The sequence below is a fragment of the Limanda limanda genome, chromosome 8 (assembly GCF_963576545.1).
Source record: "Limanda limanda chromosome 8, fLimLim1.1, whole genome shotgun sequence".
NCBI classification, from domain to species: domain Eukaryota; kingdom Metazoa; phylum Chordata; class Actinopteri; order Pleuronectiformes; family Pleuronectidae; genus Limanda; species Limanda limanda.
This window is the reverse complement of record NC_083643.1, coordinates 2,152,470-2,172,384: the sequence shown is the minus strand read 5'-3', so window position 1 is coordinate 2,172,384 and position 19,915 is coordinate 2,152,470. Positions and strand designations below refer to the sequence as shown.

General features: G+C 40.4%; 1 protein-coding gene across 1 annotated transcript; it reads right to left on the bottom strand.

Annotated features, from left to right (window-relative positions):
• Positions 1-1,512: 1,512 nt before the first annotated feature.
• LOC133009215 (aminopeptidase N-like) lies at positions 1,513-15,937 on the bottom strand. The gene is made up of 21 exons (XM_061076646.1): positions 15,598-15,937; positions 14,444-14,750; positions 13,811-13,953; positions 13,580-13,716; positions 13,157-13,283; positions 12,801-12,955; positions 12,167-12,280; positions 11,903-12,046; positions 11,628-11,693; positions 11,255-11,320; positions 11,005-11,177; positions 10,765-10,841; positions 10,079-10,212; positions 9,934-9,989; positions 9,428-9,575; positions 9,212-9,303; positions 9,005-9,112; positions 8,743-8,910; positions 7,851-7,991; positions 4,831-4,912; positions 1,513-1,668 (listed from the first exon to the last, which is right to left on the bottom strand). The coding sequence occupies exons 1-21, from the start codon at positions 15,935-15,937 to the stop codon at positions 1,513-1,515; spliced, it is 2,934 nt and encodes a 977-aa protein (XP_060932629.1).
• Positions 15,938-19,915: the final 3,978 nt, after the last annotated feature.

The window sequence follows — 19,915 nt, the reverse complement described above, 5'->3', positions numbered from 1 at the left end:
ATTAAGACATTTATTTATTTATTTCTGTATTCATTCATTTATGTATGTATTTATTTCCTTATTTATGTATGTATTTATTTATGTATTTATGTTTACATTTATTTATACTTAGGTCATGTATCGTCCCCCATATTTCACATCCTCTCACCAGGTTTCATGGTAAATCGACCAAAACTGTTTGTGTTATCTTGTTCACGAACAAATTAACAGACTTCGACGAAAACATGCTTTTCTTGGCGCAGGTAAAAATTGTAATCTTTCATGATTCATGGGTTTTATCATGTCCTCACAAGAGTAATTCAAACATAGGTAATTAAAAGTGTTGATGAAAAGTGAAAAATCAGAAACTAATAACAGGTGAGCAACTCCTCCCACAGAAGATATAAAGCTAATTTAATAGAGCTGCTGGGAAACAGATCCTAAATGTCAGAGATTTCAATCCTTGTTTAATAAAGCAGCAGTATCAAGGTTAGTTTCAGCTGTCAATCACGATCTCAGCCAGTTATTAAATGATCAATTAACTAATTCAAACAAAAACGTTTTTTTATCGGCGGATGTAAATCAGCTTCTCACAACAGTAAATCAAACTTAAATAAAAAACAATCTATTTCTATTCTAAATTCCTGTGTTGATGAAATAAAATGGGAATAACTTACGATCAACTAGTGCAACAGGATTCTGTCGTCAGCCACAACTTTCTTAGGACGTTATTTGAAATGGTCTTTGATTTCTCAGAGAATAATTCATGGATTTAGAATTTAAATCAGGCATATTTGATTGACTGATATTTATGAGTGTGTGTGTGATTTAGTTGTATTTGAGTTAAGGGACCGTTGGGCCTTGGCCGTGCTTTGCTTATTCTACTTTTCTTCTTGTATACCTGTCTATCAATTCCCTGATAGATTAATATCATATTGACGGGTATTTTTTGAATATATTTTTTCATTTGCACCTACAATCCTTGAAGAAAATAAAAACATAGATATATTTTTATCAGATCAATAAAGACAAGAATGTCTTCAACTTTATCAGATATTATTTTGTATTGTGACAAGAAAATAAACATCCACTCTTTAATTTACAGAAAAACAGAAGAAGAAAATATTATTAAATACAGAGCTGATATGAACAAAAGAAGATGAACATATTTTTATTTACATGACATTACAAGAACAAAACTCAGAGTCTTTGACTTGTTACAAAAAATCTCCAATTGTGAGAAAAGCCTTTACAAACCAAACTGTAATTTTGTTCATTTCAGAGATTTTATGTGTTTAAAACTATGATTTAAAAAAAGTATAAAACAAACAACAACAAAAACATCTTCTCTCCGGCTTTAAATATCAAAACATAATTTCTGATTATACTTTTATTTTACAAGAATTGAAATACACTTTTATTCTACTTTTTCCAGTTGAGTGCAAAATCTCCTCTTGCTCCGAGCGAGACTCGTTGTGTTAGAAAAGGTTTGTTTCTAATCACATGTAAATGAAGGACGAACATGCAGCTTCATCAGGGCTTTGTTTCAGCCAAGAACCAGTTCAGGACGTTCTGCTTGTTCTCCGCGATCCATTTGATGTTGCCGATGGTTCTCTCGATGGACTGGTCCACCGCCAGGGTGCCGGAGCCAAAACCAACCTCTGAGTTATCGGCCTTGAACTGCTGCAGCTGTGATGAGGAACAAAACAGAGAAATGAGCGTCTGGGGCAGTGACTCAGCAGTTTGACGTGATAACAACACAGATGGCTGAGAGGACAAAGTGTGGAAAACCTCCTCCTGGGTAATAAACTCATGAAAACACCAGTGTTACAGGTTCCAAAAGAAATTAGTGTCACTGCCTCCTTCATTAAACACAAGCAGCAGGACAAAATTTCTGTGATTTTCTCATGTTTTAAAAATGTTTTTAAGTTTTTAGTTTTGTTGGAGGAAACAAGATATTGATGACATCTCCTTGAGTTTTCTGTAATGGTTTGGCTCCCAAAGGATTTAAATTTCAGCCATAATATTTTAACAATCTACGAAATTGTAAAACAATGCTATATTCTCCTGTAGAGGCCATAAGTCTGTATGATAATGTTGGGCAAGGCCCAGTGATCCGACTTAGAACAAAGGGTCGTAAAACCTTAGGCCAGGCTCGGGTAACCCCTTACATTTAAAAATCCAGAATGGGCCCTTATCTCCATGTGGCAAAAGATCACGTCCTGGTCCCCCACGGTAAGCCCGCCCCTGGGGGCCAAATCCTGACAACTCAATTGGCTGGAGGGCCACACTGACCCCTGACCCCTCCTCCCAGGGGGGAGTCACCTGAGACATGACTTAAAAGGGCTGAACTCACAGACTTCTCTCTCTCTTCACTCAGATGCCCAAGCGACAACAGAACCCCTCCGGGGTTCTACTAGTTAACTCGGTATTTTTAAGAGACTCTCTTTGTCCTCTTCTTTTCCACGCTGCTCAAGTTGTTTTCTGACCTCAAGAGGTCTAACCACACGACTCAGTAACTAAGGAGGCGACTAGACGTTTGTTTTATTCATTTCAATTCATTTCATTCATTCATTCTTTTATCTTAGTTGACGTTTTTATTTTGAAAAGGACTTTTCCTGTTTTTAACTTGGAAAGATCAAAACAGGAAATTGCTCGCTGGACGATCTCAGACTGTTTCCTTATCCACACGGACTTTACTTTATTCTTTCTCCACACGATCTACAACGGCTACAAGCAGCCGAACGTCCCTGTGAGGCAGCACGATCTCCGCTGCTGCAGAAGAAGACGAAACCTCATCTCGCCACGGAGCACAACGGATCGGCTCCGGCCCAGCTGCGGTGCTCACGAGAGCCCGTCTGAGAAACTTCAAGCGATTCACTGAACCTCCGGGGATTCGCGCCAAGTCGCATGCAACCCACGAAATCACGGTCACAGTAAGAGGCTTATGTTGTCTGGGCAGATGTTAGTTTTAATATGTAGCGTGTTGATTTAATACTTGAGTGTATTTTGTTGATGGAACTTCCGTGTTCCATTGTTTTAGCCGGCCACTACTCCGAGCCGCTACTTCCGGTTTCCGGTTGGATCGCAATGTTTTGTGTTGCAGTAAATAGGGCCGCGAGAAGCGCCTCCGCCCGCACTGTTAACGTCTGTGTGCGTCTGCAGTGATTTCACCGATCAGAACCTCGGCCCACAACGCTCGCTTGAGGGCTGAGGGGTGAATCACTGTTAACTCATCTCAGACGTATTTTTAAGAGCTTCTTTGGACTCTCCTTACATGTTTTCTCATGTTCTCTCTCTCTCTCTCTCTCTCTCTCTCTCTCTCTCTCTCCTTCTAAACCGACCTATACACACTCCTGACCTGTATTTATAATACAGGTCATGTCACATAGTTAAATCTATGCTTAGAGAGGCTGAACACATCTGGAAACCATTCGGCCCCAAAGCCAAGCAGAGATAAGAATTCTCTTTGTCTAAAATTTCCTTTGTGTAATTCATGTGACGACCACCAGTGTGCGCTCCGGCCACATGGTGTCATTAACATATTCTCCATTTTGGATAACGTTAAGTTAAACCCACCATTTTGAGTCTATTATTGCCACGCCTCCGCTCTCTCTCTCCTCCCATCCTGGCTCTAAATTCATAACGGCTCCGCCATCTTGTTTTGTAGTCAATCCGCCATTTTGAGAGTTTTTAGGCCTTGATTCCACGAATCATGATCGGCCTCCATCTTAGATGTGATGTCACTACGCGTCATCGCCACCCCCCTTCTTTTTCTCTCTCTCGCACACACACACACACACACACACACACACACACACACACACACACATTGATAGACACAGACAGACACACACACACACAGAGACACATAGATGGACCAGAGGTTACATGCGTGTTCTAAATTGTGATAAGCTGCTGTTGTTATCTTTGAAATATGGGAGTTTGTTAAGATGATGAATCATTAAATAACACTAACTTTATTTCATACACACACACATAGACACACACACACAGAGAGACACTTTGACACAGACACACACACACATAGAGACAGACATACATAGGTAGACCGCAGGTTGTCCATGTATTTTCTGAATTGTGATAAGTGCTGCTGCTGTGTTTACCTTTGAAATATTGGAGCTTGTTAAAATGATAAATCATTGAATAACATTATAACTTTATTTCCCCTTTTTAATAAATACTTTTGTAATTAAAGTATCTGTAGTCTGTGATTATTTGTGCATATGTATGTGATTGCAGCTGGATTATGATCGCCTGTGCTCGAACTTAGAAGCCTTCACTGTTTATTAAGTAATCGTTAATATTAAAATATTGACATTATTAATTTGACATTTATCATTATGAGACTGATAATTATAGCTTGACATCGTTGGTCCCTGGTAACCAGGGTGGTGCCCCCCTTTCTCAATTATTAATATAGATAGTATTATTCTTAAATTGATCATTTTATTGTTTTAGACTAATTATTTTCATTATTCTTGGTTGATAACCTTATCATTGTTAATTGACAGCTTGTACTTTCTAATTGATAATTCCTATTTTCTCATTAGTGGTTTTATTGTTATTTGATTACTGATCATCTTCAATTAATAATTTAATTATTTTTGATAGATAATTTTTATTATTTTAATAATCCTATTTCATGATTATTAATAATTAGCCAACGTCAAGTCTACTCCTATTGCACAACAATAATTATTATGTTAAACATGTTTTGCTATATCGGAGAAGCACTTCAATGCTCAGCTCAAGTTACCTCAGAGAGCTCAAGAGACAAACGCTGTGTATATGTGTCATTCCATAAAAACTCATAGCGGAATATCGAACCTGTTTCAGCTCAAAGTCAGTGGAGAAGCGTTTTGTGACGCCATTGATGAGGTTGGAGAAGGAGAACGATCCACCACCGTACCTGTGAGGGGAAATCAAACCATCAGCTGCAAATTAAAACCACTTCTACTTCGTTTTGCCTTCAAACCGTTTGTTCTCTTAATTTACGAACTCAAAGTAAAAGAAGCTGAGACATGATAGCTCTTCCTTAAACTAACTTAATACACATGTGTACAGACTAATCTCATTAAAAGATATTTTTAATAAAAGTGTTGGGGAGGCCCCAGTGATCTGACTTTGAACAAAGAGTCATAAATGAGGCCTACACGCAATGCTGAGACCAGCCTAGAGTTTCCCCTCTAATAAAAAAACCAGCATGGAGATCTTATCTCCATGTGGTAGCAAATCACTTCCTGGGTCCGTTGAGGACCCCATCTTTCAGCCGCTCCCTGAGATCTGACCTTCAATTGGCTGATAGCCAGCTGACCTATGACCCCCCTTCTCAAGGAGGCTGACCTCCTCTCAGGGGTACAAAACTGCTGAGCTCACAGAAAACTTTGCTTTTTTACTCCAGCACTGACGTAACATCCAGGCCTCTCCAGGTCTGACCATGTGTTCCAGTCCTAAAGGAGGCGATTACCACGTTTGGTTTGTTATTTTAACTTGAAAAGATCAGCACAGGAAATTCACTCGCTGGACGAGTGAGACGCGGACTATTCTTTTCACACGATCCACAAACTGCTTCAAACCAGCCGTTCCTGTAAAGCAGCACGATCTCCGCTGCTGCAGAAGAAGACGAAGCTTCATCCCGTCACGGAGCACGAGGAATCCGCTCCTGCTCGGCCCAGCTGCGGAGCTCACGGGAGCCCGCCTGAGAGACTACGAGTTAATCACTGAACTTCCGGGATATTCGCGCCAACGCGCTTGCAACCCCATGAAACTACGGTTACAGTAAGAGGCTTATATTGTCTGGGCAGATACTAGTTTTAACACTTAGCGTATTTGTCTTTATTTGAGTGTATTTGTTTGTAAGACCTCCGTGTCTTTATTGTTTGGCCGCTACAAGCCGGCTACTTCTGTTTCCGGGTTACATCCGGGTGTTACAGTGTTTAAGCGCCGCGACGAAGCTTCTCCAGCTGCACTGTGCCCGTCTGAACAACTTTACAGAGACTTTACCGGTCAAACTTCAGCACACAACGCCGCTTGGGTGCTGAGTGGTAAAATAAATGTAACTTGTCTCTGACAAGTTACATGTCACATAGTTAAATCTATATTTAGAGTGCCTGAACGCATCTTGCCGCCATTTTTGACGCCAAAGCTAAGCTAGGACAAAGAATCCTTTGTTCTACCTCCTCCTTTGTGTCTCACATGTGGTCCGGCGGCCATAGGAGATTATTCATCTCTTGACCCGCCCTCCATTCTGGTTCTAAGTTCCAAAGCGGCTCCGCCATTTTAGTTTGTAGTCACCACCATTTTGAGAGTTTTTAGGCCTAATAATTCCTTGAATCAGTATCGGCCGCCATTTTGGGTGTGACCAGACCACGCCGACACGTGACTGCGTCATCGCCACTCCCCCTTTCTCTCTCTCACACACACACACCCACACAGCCACACACACACAGACAGACGTACATAGACCACAGGTATTACATGTATGGTCTGAGTTGTGATAAGTGCTGCTGCTGCTGTTATCTTTGAAATATTGGAGTTTGGTAAAATGATGAGTCATTAAATAACATTAACTTTATTTTACACACACACACATAGACATAGACACACACACACACACACATTGACACAGACACATACACACACAGACAGACATATACAAACCATAGGTTTTACATGTATGATCTGAATTGTGGTAAAGTGCTGCTGCTGTGGTTATCTTTGAAATATTGGAGTTTGTTAAAATGATGAATCATTAAATAACATTAACTTTATTTCCCCTTTTTAATAAATGCTTTTGTAATTAAAGTATCTGTTGTCTGTGATTATTTGTGCATATGTGTGTGAATACAGCTGGATTATGATAGCCTGTGCTCGAACTGAAAACCCTTCATTGTTTATTAAATAATCATTAATATTAACTATTGAGATTATTAATTTAACATTTATCATATGAGACTGATATTTATAGTTTGACTCGTTGGTCCCTGTAACCAGGGTGGTGCCCTGCTACGATAAGTGATAATTACAGATTGTATCATTCTTAATTCATAATTTTATTGTTTTCATTAATTATTTAACTATTCTTAATGGATAACCTTATCATTTCTAATAAATTATTTTACTATTCTTAAGTGATAGCCTTATCATTTTTAATTATTTTTAATAAATAATTTTTATTATTTTAATAATCATATTTCATGATTATTAATAATTAGCCAACGTCAAGTCTACTCCTATTGCACAACAAAAGCATCTACATTTTACTGGAGATGAAGGTGCAGCAGCCTGAGATCAGAAGAGAATTACAAGTCAGACAGCAAATTTCTTTCTTGACGTTTTAAACTATTTCTCGAAATGAAAAATAAAGATCACCCTCTTCCAGTTTATTTCCTGTCATTGAAGAAATCATGACTTTATCTCAGTCAGTCAGGACATTAAACAATTAAATACTAATCGGTTATCACACTGCTTATATTTGTGAAAAATTTAAATAGTTAAACATCTGTATAATATGAATAAGCAGTGAAATGTCCAACTACAGATTTCAATCAGCTGCGCAGAAACTCCGCTCATCATCGTTTGAGTCGTGACCAAAGTTCGTCCGAGTCAACAAAAGATCTCACTGATGATAAACTGGACTTTTAAACCACAGTAAATCTTTTTATATGTAGCCAGGCATATCTCTGTGTTTCCTAACACTCCATAAACCTGCGTTTATAACCTTTCACTCCCATTTTTTTCCTATTCTGGACTACATGCTGAGCACAGCCGAATCTCTGTAGACCATAAAACGTTTCTCACGTTTCACTGTGAGGCAGCGACGTTAGAAAATGCTGAGTCATACTCACTGATTGAAAATGTACGACCACCGGTCCCTGACAAAGTCCCACGCCAGAGGCTGACCAACCACGTTGTTGGCGATGTAGACGATAGTGGAGGTGGCGTCCTGCTTTCGGATCTTGTCTGGATCCAGAGTGTACTCCAGGTACCTGAGAGCATTAACACACAGCAGCAGGAGGAGTTTATATATATATATATATATATTGTTGGGAAACACGGTTATTATGAAACCAAAGGCCAATTTCCGGCCTTCATGACTAGTCACAGGCCTGAGGCCGCATGGCCTCTTTGTACTATTAGAAAGCCAAGGAACTCAGGCTCCCAGAATGCTGCATGTTCCTTTTGTTTCAGCAACTTCACACAGAGGTGTGAAAAGCCACCAGGGTCAACTCCAATTGGTCACTCTGGCCCCATGACCTTTTGAAAGCATGCTGAAGAAGGTGTGAACTCTGGTCAGCCATTTTGGGAAGCACCCTAATTTAATTACAAACACACACACACTCAATGTTTTTCTTTCACAAATGTTCTTTCATTAATGTTGCATGAGTGAACTTTGCCAACCTCTACACTGTCAACTCTATAACCTTCACGGTTCATTATATAATCTTTAATAGTAAATATTGATATTTCGAATTGAACAAGATCTAAATGAGACTGATCTTAATCAATAAATTGGCTATCTTTTCCCTTCTTTGAAGGGTGGTGCCCCGAGGTAACTTTACAAACTAAATATTCATATTTTAAATATTGTTTTATATTTTATTTTAATAACCAAATTTATTGAATGCCGAAAGACACCATATCATGGTATCACTCCTAACCATTATTGCACAGTAATATATATGTATGTGTGTATAAATGTGTATTTATACTGTATAAATATTGGTAAGTTGAGCAGACCTTTGGAGCAGCCAGGTTTGTTTTGTGCAGGCCAGAGCCGAGCGCAGTTTTTCAGCTTCACCAGCGATGGTGGCGTTCTGAAACTCCATCCAAGCAAAGTCCCACTCTATAGCGCCACCTGCTGCGATGGCATTGCAGTACACCGTGGTACGTAGGTTGGGGTGGATCCTGGGGAAGAGAGGAAGTGTCTAAATCTCAGTACAGCACAGATAATGCAGTCTAATAGTAATAAGTAATCCATTGGGATGGTGTTTACACTCACCGGTTAACCTTGGAGTCCATCCATTCTTTGAACCATCCCTTCACCAGGGTTTGACATTCCTCATAGCCCGTCTTACACGCCTGGCTGATGGCATTCACCTGATTGTACCTGAAGGAGACATGAGGAAGAAGAGCGTTAGAAGACGTGAAGAGGATGTGCAGGAGCGTGTTTGTGAAGTGCTCTGGACGCTGAGGGATCTTTACTCACTGGTCAAAGTGTCCAGTCGGTACTTTAGACCAGTTATCGGTCTGCGTCTTGAAGTAATTAAACAGAGGGACGACCTGCTTCCTCAGATAATCCTAAAAACAAGGAGAACATGCTGCAGCTCAGGAAATCTGATATATCTATTAAGGGTCAGATCATGAAAGCAACTCAATTAGCTTTGCTTCTTTATATTTGTATGTATTTTTTAATGTTGCACACCTGCATGGGGCCGTAGACCTCGCTGCGGTCAAACATGAGGTAAAAGAAGTTCAGGTTTGACAGAGCCGATTCCCAGGGCATGTAGTCTCTCTCCTGGTTCAGGTACTTGGTCGTACTGAGGGCGCGGACTGTCGGGATGATCTTTGCTCTGTGGAGTTTACAACATGTTAAAAAAGTTATACATTCCACTCTTTAATACGCTGCAGAAATTTATGACATGTGTCACACATGTGACATATGTCTTGATTTGTATAATTGATGGTTTTTTTTTGTAATAGTACAACTTTAGTCTTGTAACGTTGTAACTTTATTCTCCTAATATTGCAACTTTATTCTCTCAATGTTGCAACTTTATTGTCTTAATGTTGTAACTTCATTCTATCAATGTTGCAACTTTATTGTCTTAATGTTGCAACTTTATTGTCTTAATGTTGCAACTTTATGCTCTTAATGATTCAACTTTATTCTTTTAATGTTCTCCTCTGTTCAATATCAGCTCGACTCACCTCGCCAAGTTAAAAGCATCGTCCACCAGCTGAGCTCTGTTGATCACTTGAATAACCTTGAAAAACAACATGTCTCTGTAAGTTCTCTTCAGAGGAAACATTAGGAAACATGATTGTATGAAGGCATCAGTCAAAAGTGTCTTACCGTATGATTGGTGCTCAGAATACTTAGCAGCTTGTCCCAGTTGCTGTCGTCATAGTTGACTCTGTAGTAACCCACCACATCGAGGTTGGCCAGCACCCACTCATCTCCTGTCGTCTTCATCGCATTGTTTGGTGCTACAGACGACAAGGAGGTCGAAGTTACAACGTTTTCTCTCCTCAGAGTCTGAACTAGGCTTCATGTGTTTGTTCCATTGTTAGTTTTGGTTTCACGTTGTAATTTAGAGACTAAAGAATTCTATCCTGTCGTCATCACCTACGTGGGCGGAGTCTAGATCTATACTTGACTCTGATTGGTTGGTAGACGGCGGGTGTACGACGTAAATTTGTTGTCAATTCAGCTGTTGTATTCGCTAACATTTTTTTAATGAACTGCGTAGAAAAAAATAGACGTTCTTTTTGAAATGAGAAAGCGAATTAACTGGTTTGCTTTGTTAATCTCGTTGCCACGGTAATATCTTTATGGTTCAAACATTATATTTGCGAAAGGAGTTGAAAAGAGGAATAGTTACTCAAGGCAAAAATTATATGTACTGATATATGATGGTTACTTATTAATTTGACTTATGATTGATTGCTGAAAGACAAACCACAACCATCTAAGAATAGTGCGTGTAAATGAATCTGACTTAAAATCCCAACATTGCTGCTGAGGTCTGTACATCATACCTGATTTTTGCTCCAGCCAATAAGGTGTCTGGTCTGTGTCATTCTTAGCCCACTTGATTGGAACAATCCATTCATAACTATAGGTGAAACAAATACATCAATTAGTCTAGTTCTCGCTGTTTATGCATTTTGCCTTTTTGTGAAGACGATAGTGGAGAATTTATATTTTGTATCAATTAGTACGTCATGACTTTGTTGTTCTTATGAGAAGGAGCAAGGATAGAAAGTGTGTGATCATACTTGAAGGGAGACGGAGCTGTGACTTCAGAGTCTGGATCCAGGAGAAAGTGCTTCTGGGAGACGTCCCCACTGGTGGTGTTTATGGTGACCACAGGGAAACCCATCTGCAGCACCCAGGTGTCCATGATGCCCCCGACACTTTTAGGCAGATTAGTGCCAGTGGCGTTAACGGCCTGTGGAAACAAAACCATAAGTAACGGACTAATCTAAATGTTCAATGAATGTGAAGAAGCTGGAGAAAAGAACTTGCCATTTGCAAATGGTAAATCAGGTCGTTGTAAACTGCATTCCCAAAAGCATATTCCTTCAGGTAGGTCTGCAAGAGAAAACAATCAGAGGCTATTTAGCTTTGCAGGGTTAAACTTAGGCTTAATACTTTAATTAATATGTTACTTCCAACTTAATTTTGTCCTAGCCCTTCTTATTGTCAACCATCGTTCTGTGCTTCTTTATGTGTTCTGGCACCGGAACCATTTTGAAAGTATCAATATGTAAAATCTGAGACAAAACTCAACTCTAATGAATGGTCACATTCTCATGTTTGAGAAAAAAATAGAGAACACATTTGAAAATATTTGCAGATGTGGGAATTATTGTATCATGTTCCTCAATGAGGTCCTTACCCTGAGTCCCATTACGAAGATTTCTTCAGTGAGGAAATTCGACAGCATTCTCAGAACAGCAGCTCCCTGAGGAAAGACAAAGTAATTTGACCTGTTCAGGTGAGCGAAATAAATCAAGTCATTCTGACAATCAAATAGTTCTATGGGACAGGAATATAAAACATAACCTGGGTTCATTGATGTTAGGAAGATACATGATGTGAGAGTGGGACACAAACGAAGTCCTCACAATGTAAATCATTGAAACTCATGAGGTGGAAGGAGTGTGACTTCACCTTGCTGTAAGAGATGGCATCGAACAGCTCGCTGATCTGCTCTGGTCTCTGGATGTCTTCTGCTTTGGCCGACAGCGGGTGAGAAGAGGCCAGAGCATCGATGGCAAACACCCTGTGGACATCGTCAAGCACGATGAGGTCACTCTGTTGAAACAAATTAGACAGAACGCTGAAAACGCCACCGTACACCAGCTCCAGTGTTCTACATGAGTTCAGATTAGTCCATCGGTGAGAGGGAGACACCATAAACCGGGAAATACTCACAATGCTCCAGCCTGGTTCGGCCACGTTTGCTCCCAGGTACGCAACATAAGATGCAAAGCCTTCATTCAGCCACAAGTCATTCCACCACCTCAGGGTCACCAGATTACCAAACCACTATAAAGACAGCACAGAGAAAAAAAAAAATGTCTATGCCAAGATAATGAGCTCAAAAGAAATGTAAACAGCAGGAATGCAAACTCAACTACTCTCAGATGCAACATCCGTGAAGCTACTTGAATATTTTTCAATTGAGACTTGAAGCAAAATGCATCCAAGTCCTCTTGACCTTTGTTTCAAGGCTATACAGAATTATCACTTTGTCTACTGGACGGGTCACCACAATAATGTGCCGTGCTCTCCAGTGGTGTTCCCCAGGGTTTCATCCTGGGTCCTATACTTTTTTTACCTCAGCCTGGGAGGTTATGTTTCCACTGTGTCTGTCTGTCTGATAGTCAACAGAAGTACTGGACAGATAAACACAACACTTCCACACAAACATCACTCTCACCCACAACGAATTCCACTCAGAATTCCACATTCGTTGTTCACCACATTTGTTCACTTGACGGACAAAAGACAAGCCTTGACATTAGACATTAGTGGAGGTGAACCCAGAAATGACATTAAAACGAACCATGTGAGCCAGTTCATGAGCGATGATGGTAGCAATCCTCTCCTTGTTGGAGTTGGAAGAGACTCCTTCATCGTAGAGCAGCGCCGTCTCTCTGTACGTGATCAGACCCCAGTTCTCCATGGCTCCAGCGTTAAAGTCTGGCAGAGCGATCTGATCTGTGTCAGGAAAGAGATCATTCGTGGTTCATGCCCAGAAAATAGAATTATCAAGTACAATTCATTATTTGAGGGTGTTTGGACTCTCAAAGGCTTCATATGCGAAACAGAGAGTAGCCTCCTCAGGTTGGCTGATTAGGGATCTACTATCAGAGTGAAACCAGACTCATTCAGATCCAGATCATCATGTGGCTGACTCACCAGATTTGGGCAGAGGGTAACTGGAATTGTAATATCCCTCAAAGAACTTAAGGATGGGTCCAGTTTTGCTGAGGGCGTACGCTCCTTGTCCTGCATCGATAGCAGGCTTCCGGGCGAAGATACGGATCTGAGCAGACAATCAAACACATAACATTCATTTCTGTTTGCCTGAATATTTATTTATTGAAAACTAGTGAACCTATATGGTTTTAATTTGATACCAGCTGTTTAACGTATGCTATTAGAGTGAGAAACGATGTTGTTTGTATCGTTTAACTTGTAACGAAAGTTGTAGCTAATAAAAAAGGGCAGATTACAAAATAACGTTATCAGTAATGGAAACTGTCAGTTCTTTAAAATGCTGGTTGTTGCTGCTTCCTGTAAATACAAACTGAGTTCATGGCAGAGGTACGGGTCAGTTACCAAAACGTCATCAACGGTGTTGCTGATGAAGGTGAACTCGCTGACGATGAAGGCCAGCAGGTAGGTGGACATTTTCTCAGTCTGCTCAAAATCTGTCTGCTTCAGATTCTTGCCATCAATGACGACGGCCTTTGAGTCTGTACAAGAGAAAAGTTATTTTTATGTATCTTCCTCATTCATTCAATATGTCTTGGACGGTGAATATAAACGTGTTATTGTTGTGCAACTCACCTCTTTGTGCCCCGTTGGACAAGGCGACTGTTTCAGGGTCGTGGATCAGAGTGATGTTGAAAGTAGCTTTCATAGCCGGCTCGTCAAAACAGGGGAAAGCCTTTCTGGCGTCTGTCGGCTGCATCTGAGTGGTCGCAACAACCCTGACGGGAAAAAGACAAATTAAGTTTGTGTTTGAAAAACAGCTCAATGTTTTCAGCAAATAGCTTGTATGGAGTTTTGCCAAAAGCAAGACGGTTAAATTGATTTAATCAATCACTTTTAATCTCTCATTGGAGTAGGACTTCTTTAGCCTGGATGAGCTCAAAGCCTGGAAACTGTGTCTTCAAACTGTCTATGTTCGGTCTTTTTTTTTTACAAAAAAACAACTTTTATAATAAAAACTCTTTTTAGGACCAAACTGAGAGTTTCTAAACCAGACATGGGCAAAGTACGGCCCGCGGGCCGTTTTTGTTAAATGGCTTTGCAAATAAGTTCTTTGCTACTTGGTAAAGGCAAAATCCTTTCATGTAATGATATTTCCATGTCATTTATATTAGTTCACAAAAACACTCCATCCATCTGTTTGCCCACCCCTGTTCTAAACCCTCTGGATTCACACTCGATGTTATCGGACACATTAGGTTCACATACTTGCGCTGTCCATTCTCCATGTACACGCTCCGGTAGAATCCTCCCAGGTCATCAGCCAGCTCTCCAGTGAAGGCGGTGTACAGGTGGTACCATTGGTCCTTCATGAGTTTCCCGTCCAGCTGCAGGACCAGGTACTGAGTCACAGGCTGCGGCCACGAAGACTTGATCGCCGGGGCCTTGACGCCGCTGTTGACCGCGGTAAGGTTCGCCCACTGGCCATTCTCAAGTGTGGTGTAGTTCAGCTTATTGGAGTGGATGATAATCACGTCTGTGTCCTCGGTGCACTGAAACTTCACAGTGGACTCACCTGCAACCAAACGAAATAACTTATTTAGAAACTCAGTCACAACCAATGAATCAAGCTTCAGTACAAATTACACAGAATCATAGATATCAGTTTACTGTCAGTAAGCTATTTTTTTTGTTCTGTTTGAAAAAGCACCTGAAGTTGTTTTAAAAAGTTGTTTGCACTGATGCGTCTCTGACAACTCGCCACAGCGATGACGAGAACTCAGCCAATAAAATGATATCTCCACCTTGGGACATCATATAATTAAACTTTATCTCGGAGCAACTATCTTGTCCTATCAAGATCAAATAATATATCACCTATCAGGACTCACAATGTAAAGTATCTTTACTTTGTAGTGATTCATTATATTTTCTACTACTAATAACAACAACGGCAATTATATAACAACGGCAAATATAAACTGTATTTTTTTATTTTATTTACAATGTACTATACTAGATATCTAGATATATGCAAACATCTATAAAGAACTTTAGCATGAAGAACTAACACCAGACAGGTAAATAAAATGAGAATAAATTAACATGAGCAGAGAAATTTAGAATAATATTATAGATGAAATCATAAATAAGGAAGTAAAATAAGTGTAAAGAGTTGATGTGAAACATTTATAAACAATAAACTCAGATGTGTCAAAGTGGCCTCAGGTGATGGGTGAGTGAGGGTCAGATGTCAGGAGACTCATCCTGATCCAGAATCTGTAATTCATTAACCTCTCGTCTGACTTTACCTCCATCACTGTTTCATCTGAAAGAAAAGCTGCCACACTCCTGCAGCTTTTACTTCTTAAACACAGAGGAGGATTTCATTTAACTCAAACACCAACGCTACTGATTCTCACCAGTGAAGATGAAGAGTCCAGTGATGGGGTCTTCCATCAGCCGGGGCCACAGCAGGACGTTGTAGTGCTCCGGCACCAGGCTCTTGGGGAGCCGGTACTTGTCCCAGGCTTCGTTGGACGGGACAGTCGTCATTTCAGGCTTGGACGTCGTTGGTCCAACAGTCGGTCCGACAGTCGGCCCGACAGTCGGTCCGACTGTCGGTGAAACCTGATTGTCGTTATTTTTAGCCTTTTCCTGCGAGTAGACGACAGACAGAGCTATGATGGTTGCCAGGGCCCCTGCACCCAGGACGACCCCCACCACCCCAACAGCTTTACTGATGTAGAAACCTTTCCCCATGTCGTGTGCCTGTACTGGAATCCTCACACTGAGGGCACGCAGAGGTGGAAGGTGAACTTTTATACAGCATCCTCCCTCCCATTCACTGCAACAGGTGATACATTAACAGTGAGATTGCTGATGTGGACCTGACACAGTGTTAACGACTCGTGACTGAGTAAAAGCTCCGGACACAAGGTAAACAGGGAGGATTCTCATGTTAAGAGAGACATTTATTAGAATTATTATAAATAGATGTAGAAATAAATGCGCATATAAATACAGAAGTAAATGAATCAATGTCTTATACTTATTTCCACATTAATTTATTTATTTCCACATTTATTCCCACTTTTATTTATTTCAACATATATTTAATTCTGTATTTCTGTGCCAATATGTTAATGAGGGAGGAGGTCCCAACCTCAGCCTCGGAACAGGATTGGTCAACTGAGCACCACCGTCAAAGTGTTCAGAGACACACGCAGTGAGATTTGAGAATAAATAAAATAACCTTAACTACACCTCTGAACTTGAACTAGATCATTAATTTGTGTGTGACCTGGCTAAATATTGAAAACAGCTACTGGACACCAGTCAGCATTGAAAGGCAGAAGTAGTGGGATCTTGAGCCTTCAGACGCTCTGCCCCTCGCCTCTGGAACTCCCTCCCCCATGACATCAGGAACATTGACCCAAATTCAATTGCTCTTTTTAAATCTAACATCAAAACCCACCTGTTTAGGCAGGCGTATAAATTTGAATGTAACTGTCTGCTGAAATTGTTGTTCTGCTGCTGCTCTGCTTTGTGCATTTTAAAAATTTTATTTAACTGTATTGTTGACTGTTGTACGGCGACCTTGAGTACCTTGAAAGGCGCCTTATAAATAAATTGTATAATTATTATTAAGTAGAAGGAGTGGATCATTACACTCCGGTGACGAATCCTGCATGAGACTCATTAGCGTACAGAAAAATAAATAAATGTGGAAATAAATAATTGCGGAAATATATTAATAAAATGTATTTATTGATACATTTCTGTATATATTTCTGTATTCATTCATTTATTTCTGTATTTATTTCCTTATTTATTTATGCATTTATTTATTTATACTTCATGTATCGTCCTCCATTTCACATCCTGTCACTAGGTTTCATGGTAAATTGACCACAACTAATTGTTTTATCTTGTTCAAAAACAAACAAACAAATGAACAGACTTCGACGAAAACGTGTTTTTCGTGGCGCAGGTAAAAATTCTTATCTGTTATTATTATTCATGGGTTCATCATGTCCTCACAAGAGTAAATCAAACATAAGTAATTAAAAGTGTTGATTAAAAAAATCAGAAACTAATAACAGGTGAGCAACTCCTCCCACAGAAGATATAAAGCTAATTTAATAGAGCTGCTGGGAAACAGATCCTAAATGTCAAAGATTTCAATCCTTGTTTAATAAAGCAGCAGTATCAAGGTTAGTTTCAGCTGTTCAATTAACTAATTCAAACGAAAACGTTTTTTTATCGGCGGATGTAAATCAGCTTCTCACAACAGTAAAGGAAACTTAAATAAAAAACAATCTATTTCTATTCTAAATTCCTGTGTTGATGAAATAAAATGGGAATAACTTACGATCAACTGGTGCAACAGGATACTGTCGTCAGCCACAATTTTCTTAGGACGTTATTTGGAATTGTCTTTGATTTCTCAGAGAATAAATCATGGATTTAGAACTTAAATCAGGCATATTTGAGGGACTAATATTTATGAGTGTGTGTGTGTGTGATTTAGTTGAATTTGAGTTAAGGGACCGTTGGGCCTTGGCTGTTCTTTGCTTATGTTGGGGAGGCCCAAGTGATGTGACTTTGAACAAAGGGCCATAAACGAGGCCTGCACGCGATCCTGAGACCAGCTCTAGAGTTTTCCTGCTGGTCGAATCCCCCCAGCAGGCCCTGGGGGGAGATGCTGCATGCAGCCCTGCAGAGACCCATGAAACCTGAGACGTCCACTGAGGGCGAAGCCCGCCCCTTGTGGCCAAATTCTGATAGTTAATTGGCTGAGGGCCACACTGACCCTTGAACCCTCCTCCCAGGGGGGAGTCACCTGGAACATGACTTAAAAGACTTGAGCTCACAGAAATCGCTGCCATTTTCCTGCTACTAAAGTTGTAACCAGACCTTCCGAGGCCTAACCATATGACTCAGTAATTATTTGGGGCGATTAGACGTTTGTTTAATTCATTTAATTTTTCTATCTTTTATCTCAGTCGAAGTTTTATTTTGATAGGACTTTTTGCTGTGTTAACCTGAAAGACCGAAACAGGAAATTCACTTGCTGGACGAGTGAGACACAGACTTTTCTTTCTCTAACGATCTACAACGGCTACAAGCAGCCGCACGTTCCTGTAAAGCACCACGATCTCCGCTGCAGCAGAAGAACACGAAGCTTCATCCCGTCACGGAGCACGAAGAATCCGCTCCTGTTCGGCCCAGCTGCGGAGCTCACGGGAGCCCGCCTGAGAGAATACGAGTGATTCACTGAACTTCCGGGATATTCGCGCCAACGCGCATGCAACCCCATGAAACTACGGTTACAGTAAGAGGCTTTTATTGTCTGGGCAGATACTAGTTTAACACTTAGCGTATTTGTCTTTATTTGAGTGTGTTTGTAAGACCTCCGTGTCTTTATTGTTAGCCGCGGCGAGTCGCCACTTCCGGTTTCCGGTTACGGCCGTGTGTTACAGTGTTTAAGCGCCTCGACGAAGCTTCTCCAGCTGCACTATGACCATCTGAACAACTTTACAGAGACTTTACCGGTCAAACTTCAGCACACAACGCCGCTTGGATGCTGAGTGGTAAAATAAATGTAACTTGTCTCTGACGGTGTTTTTAAGAGCTTTGTTCTCTCCTTGCATGCTTCCTCTCTCTCTCTCTTCTCCTGAACCTGCTTACACACACGTTTCGATCTGTATTTATACACTTCACATAGTTAAATCTATACTTAGAGGGCCTGAACGCACCTGGAAGCCATTCGGCCCAAAGCAGAGATAACGAATTCTCTTTGTCTGAAAATCCCTTTGTGTAATTCATGTGGCGACCGCCATTGTGAGCTCCGGCCACATGGTCATTAACATGACTCCGTGACTCCATTTTGAATAACGCAAGTTAAACCACCATTTTGAGAGTCTATTATTGCCACGCCTTCTCTCTCTCTCTCCTCCCATTCTGGCTCTAACTTCCAAAGCGGCTCCGCCATTTTGTTTTGTAGTCACCACCATTTTGAGAGGTTTTTTGGTGAATTATTGTCTGCCTCCATCTTAGATGTGACATCACCACGTGACTGAGTCATCGCCACTCCCCTTTCTCTCTCTCTCTCTCTCACACACACACACACACATACACACAGAGACACATTGATAGACACATACACAGACAGACACACACACACAGAGACACATAGATGGACTATAGGTTACATGTGTGTTCTAAATTGTGATAAATGCTGCTGCTGTTGTGATCTTTGAAATATTGGAGTTTGTTAAAGTGATGAATCATTAAATAACATTAACTTTATTTCACACACACACATAGATACACACACACAGAGAGAGACACTTTGACACAGACACACACACACACAGAGACAGACGTACATAGACCACAGGTATTACATGTATTGTCTGAGTTGTGATGTGCTGCTGCTTTTGTTATCTTTGAAATATTGGAGTTTGTTAAAATGATGAATCATTAAATAACATTAACTTTATTTCCCCTTTTTAATAAATGCTTTTGTAATTAAAGTATCTGTAGTCTGTGATTATTAATGCATATGTGTGTGAATGCAGCTGGAGCCTGTGCTCAAACTGAAAACCCTTCATTGTTTATTAAATAATCATTTATATTAACTATTGAGATTATTCATTTAACATTTATCATATGAGACTGATATTTATAGTTTGACTCATTGGTCCCTGTAACCAGGGTGGTGCCCCGCTACAA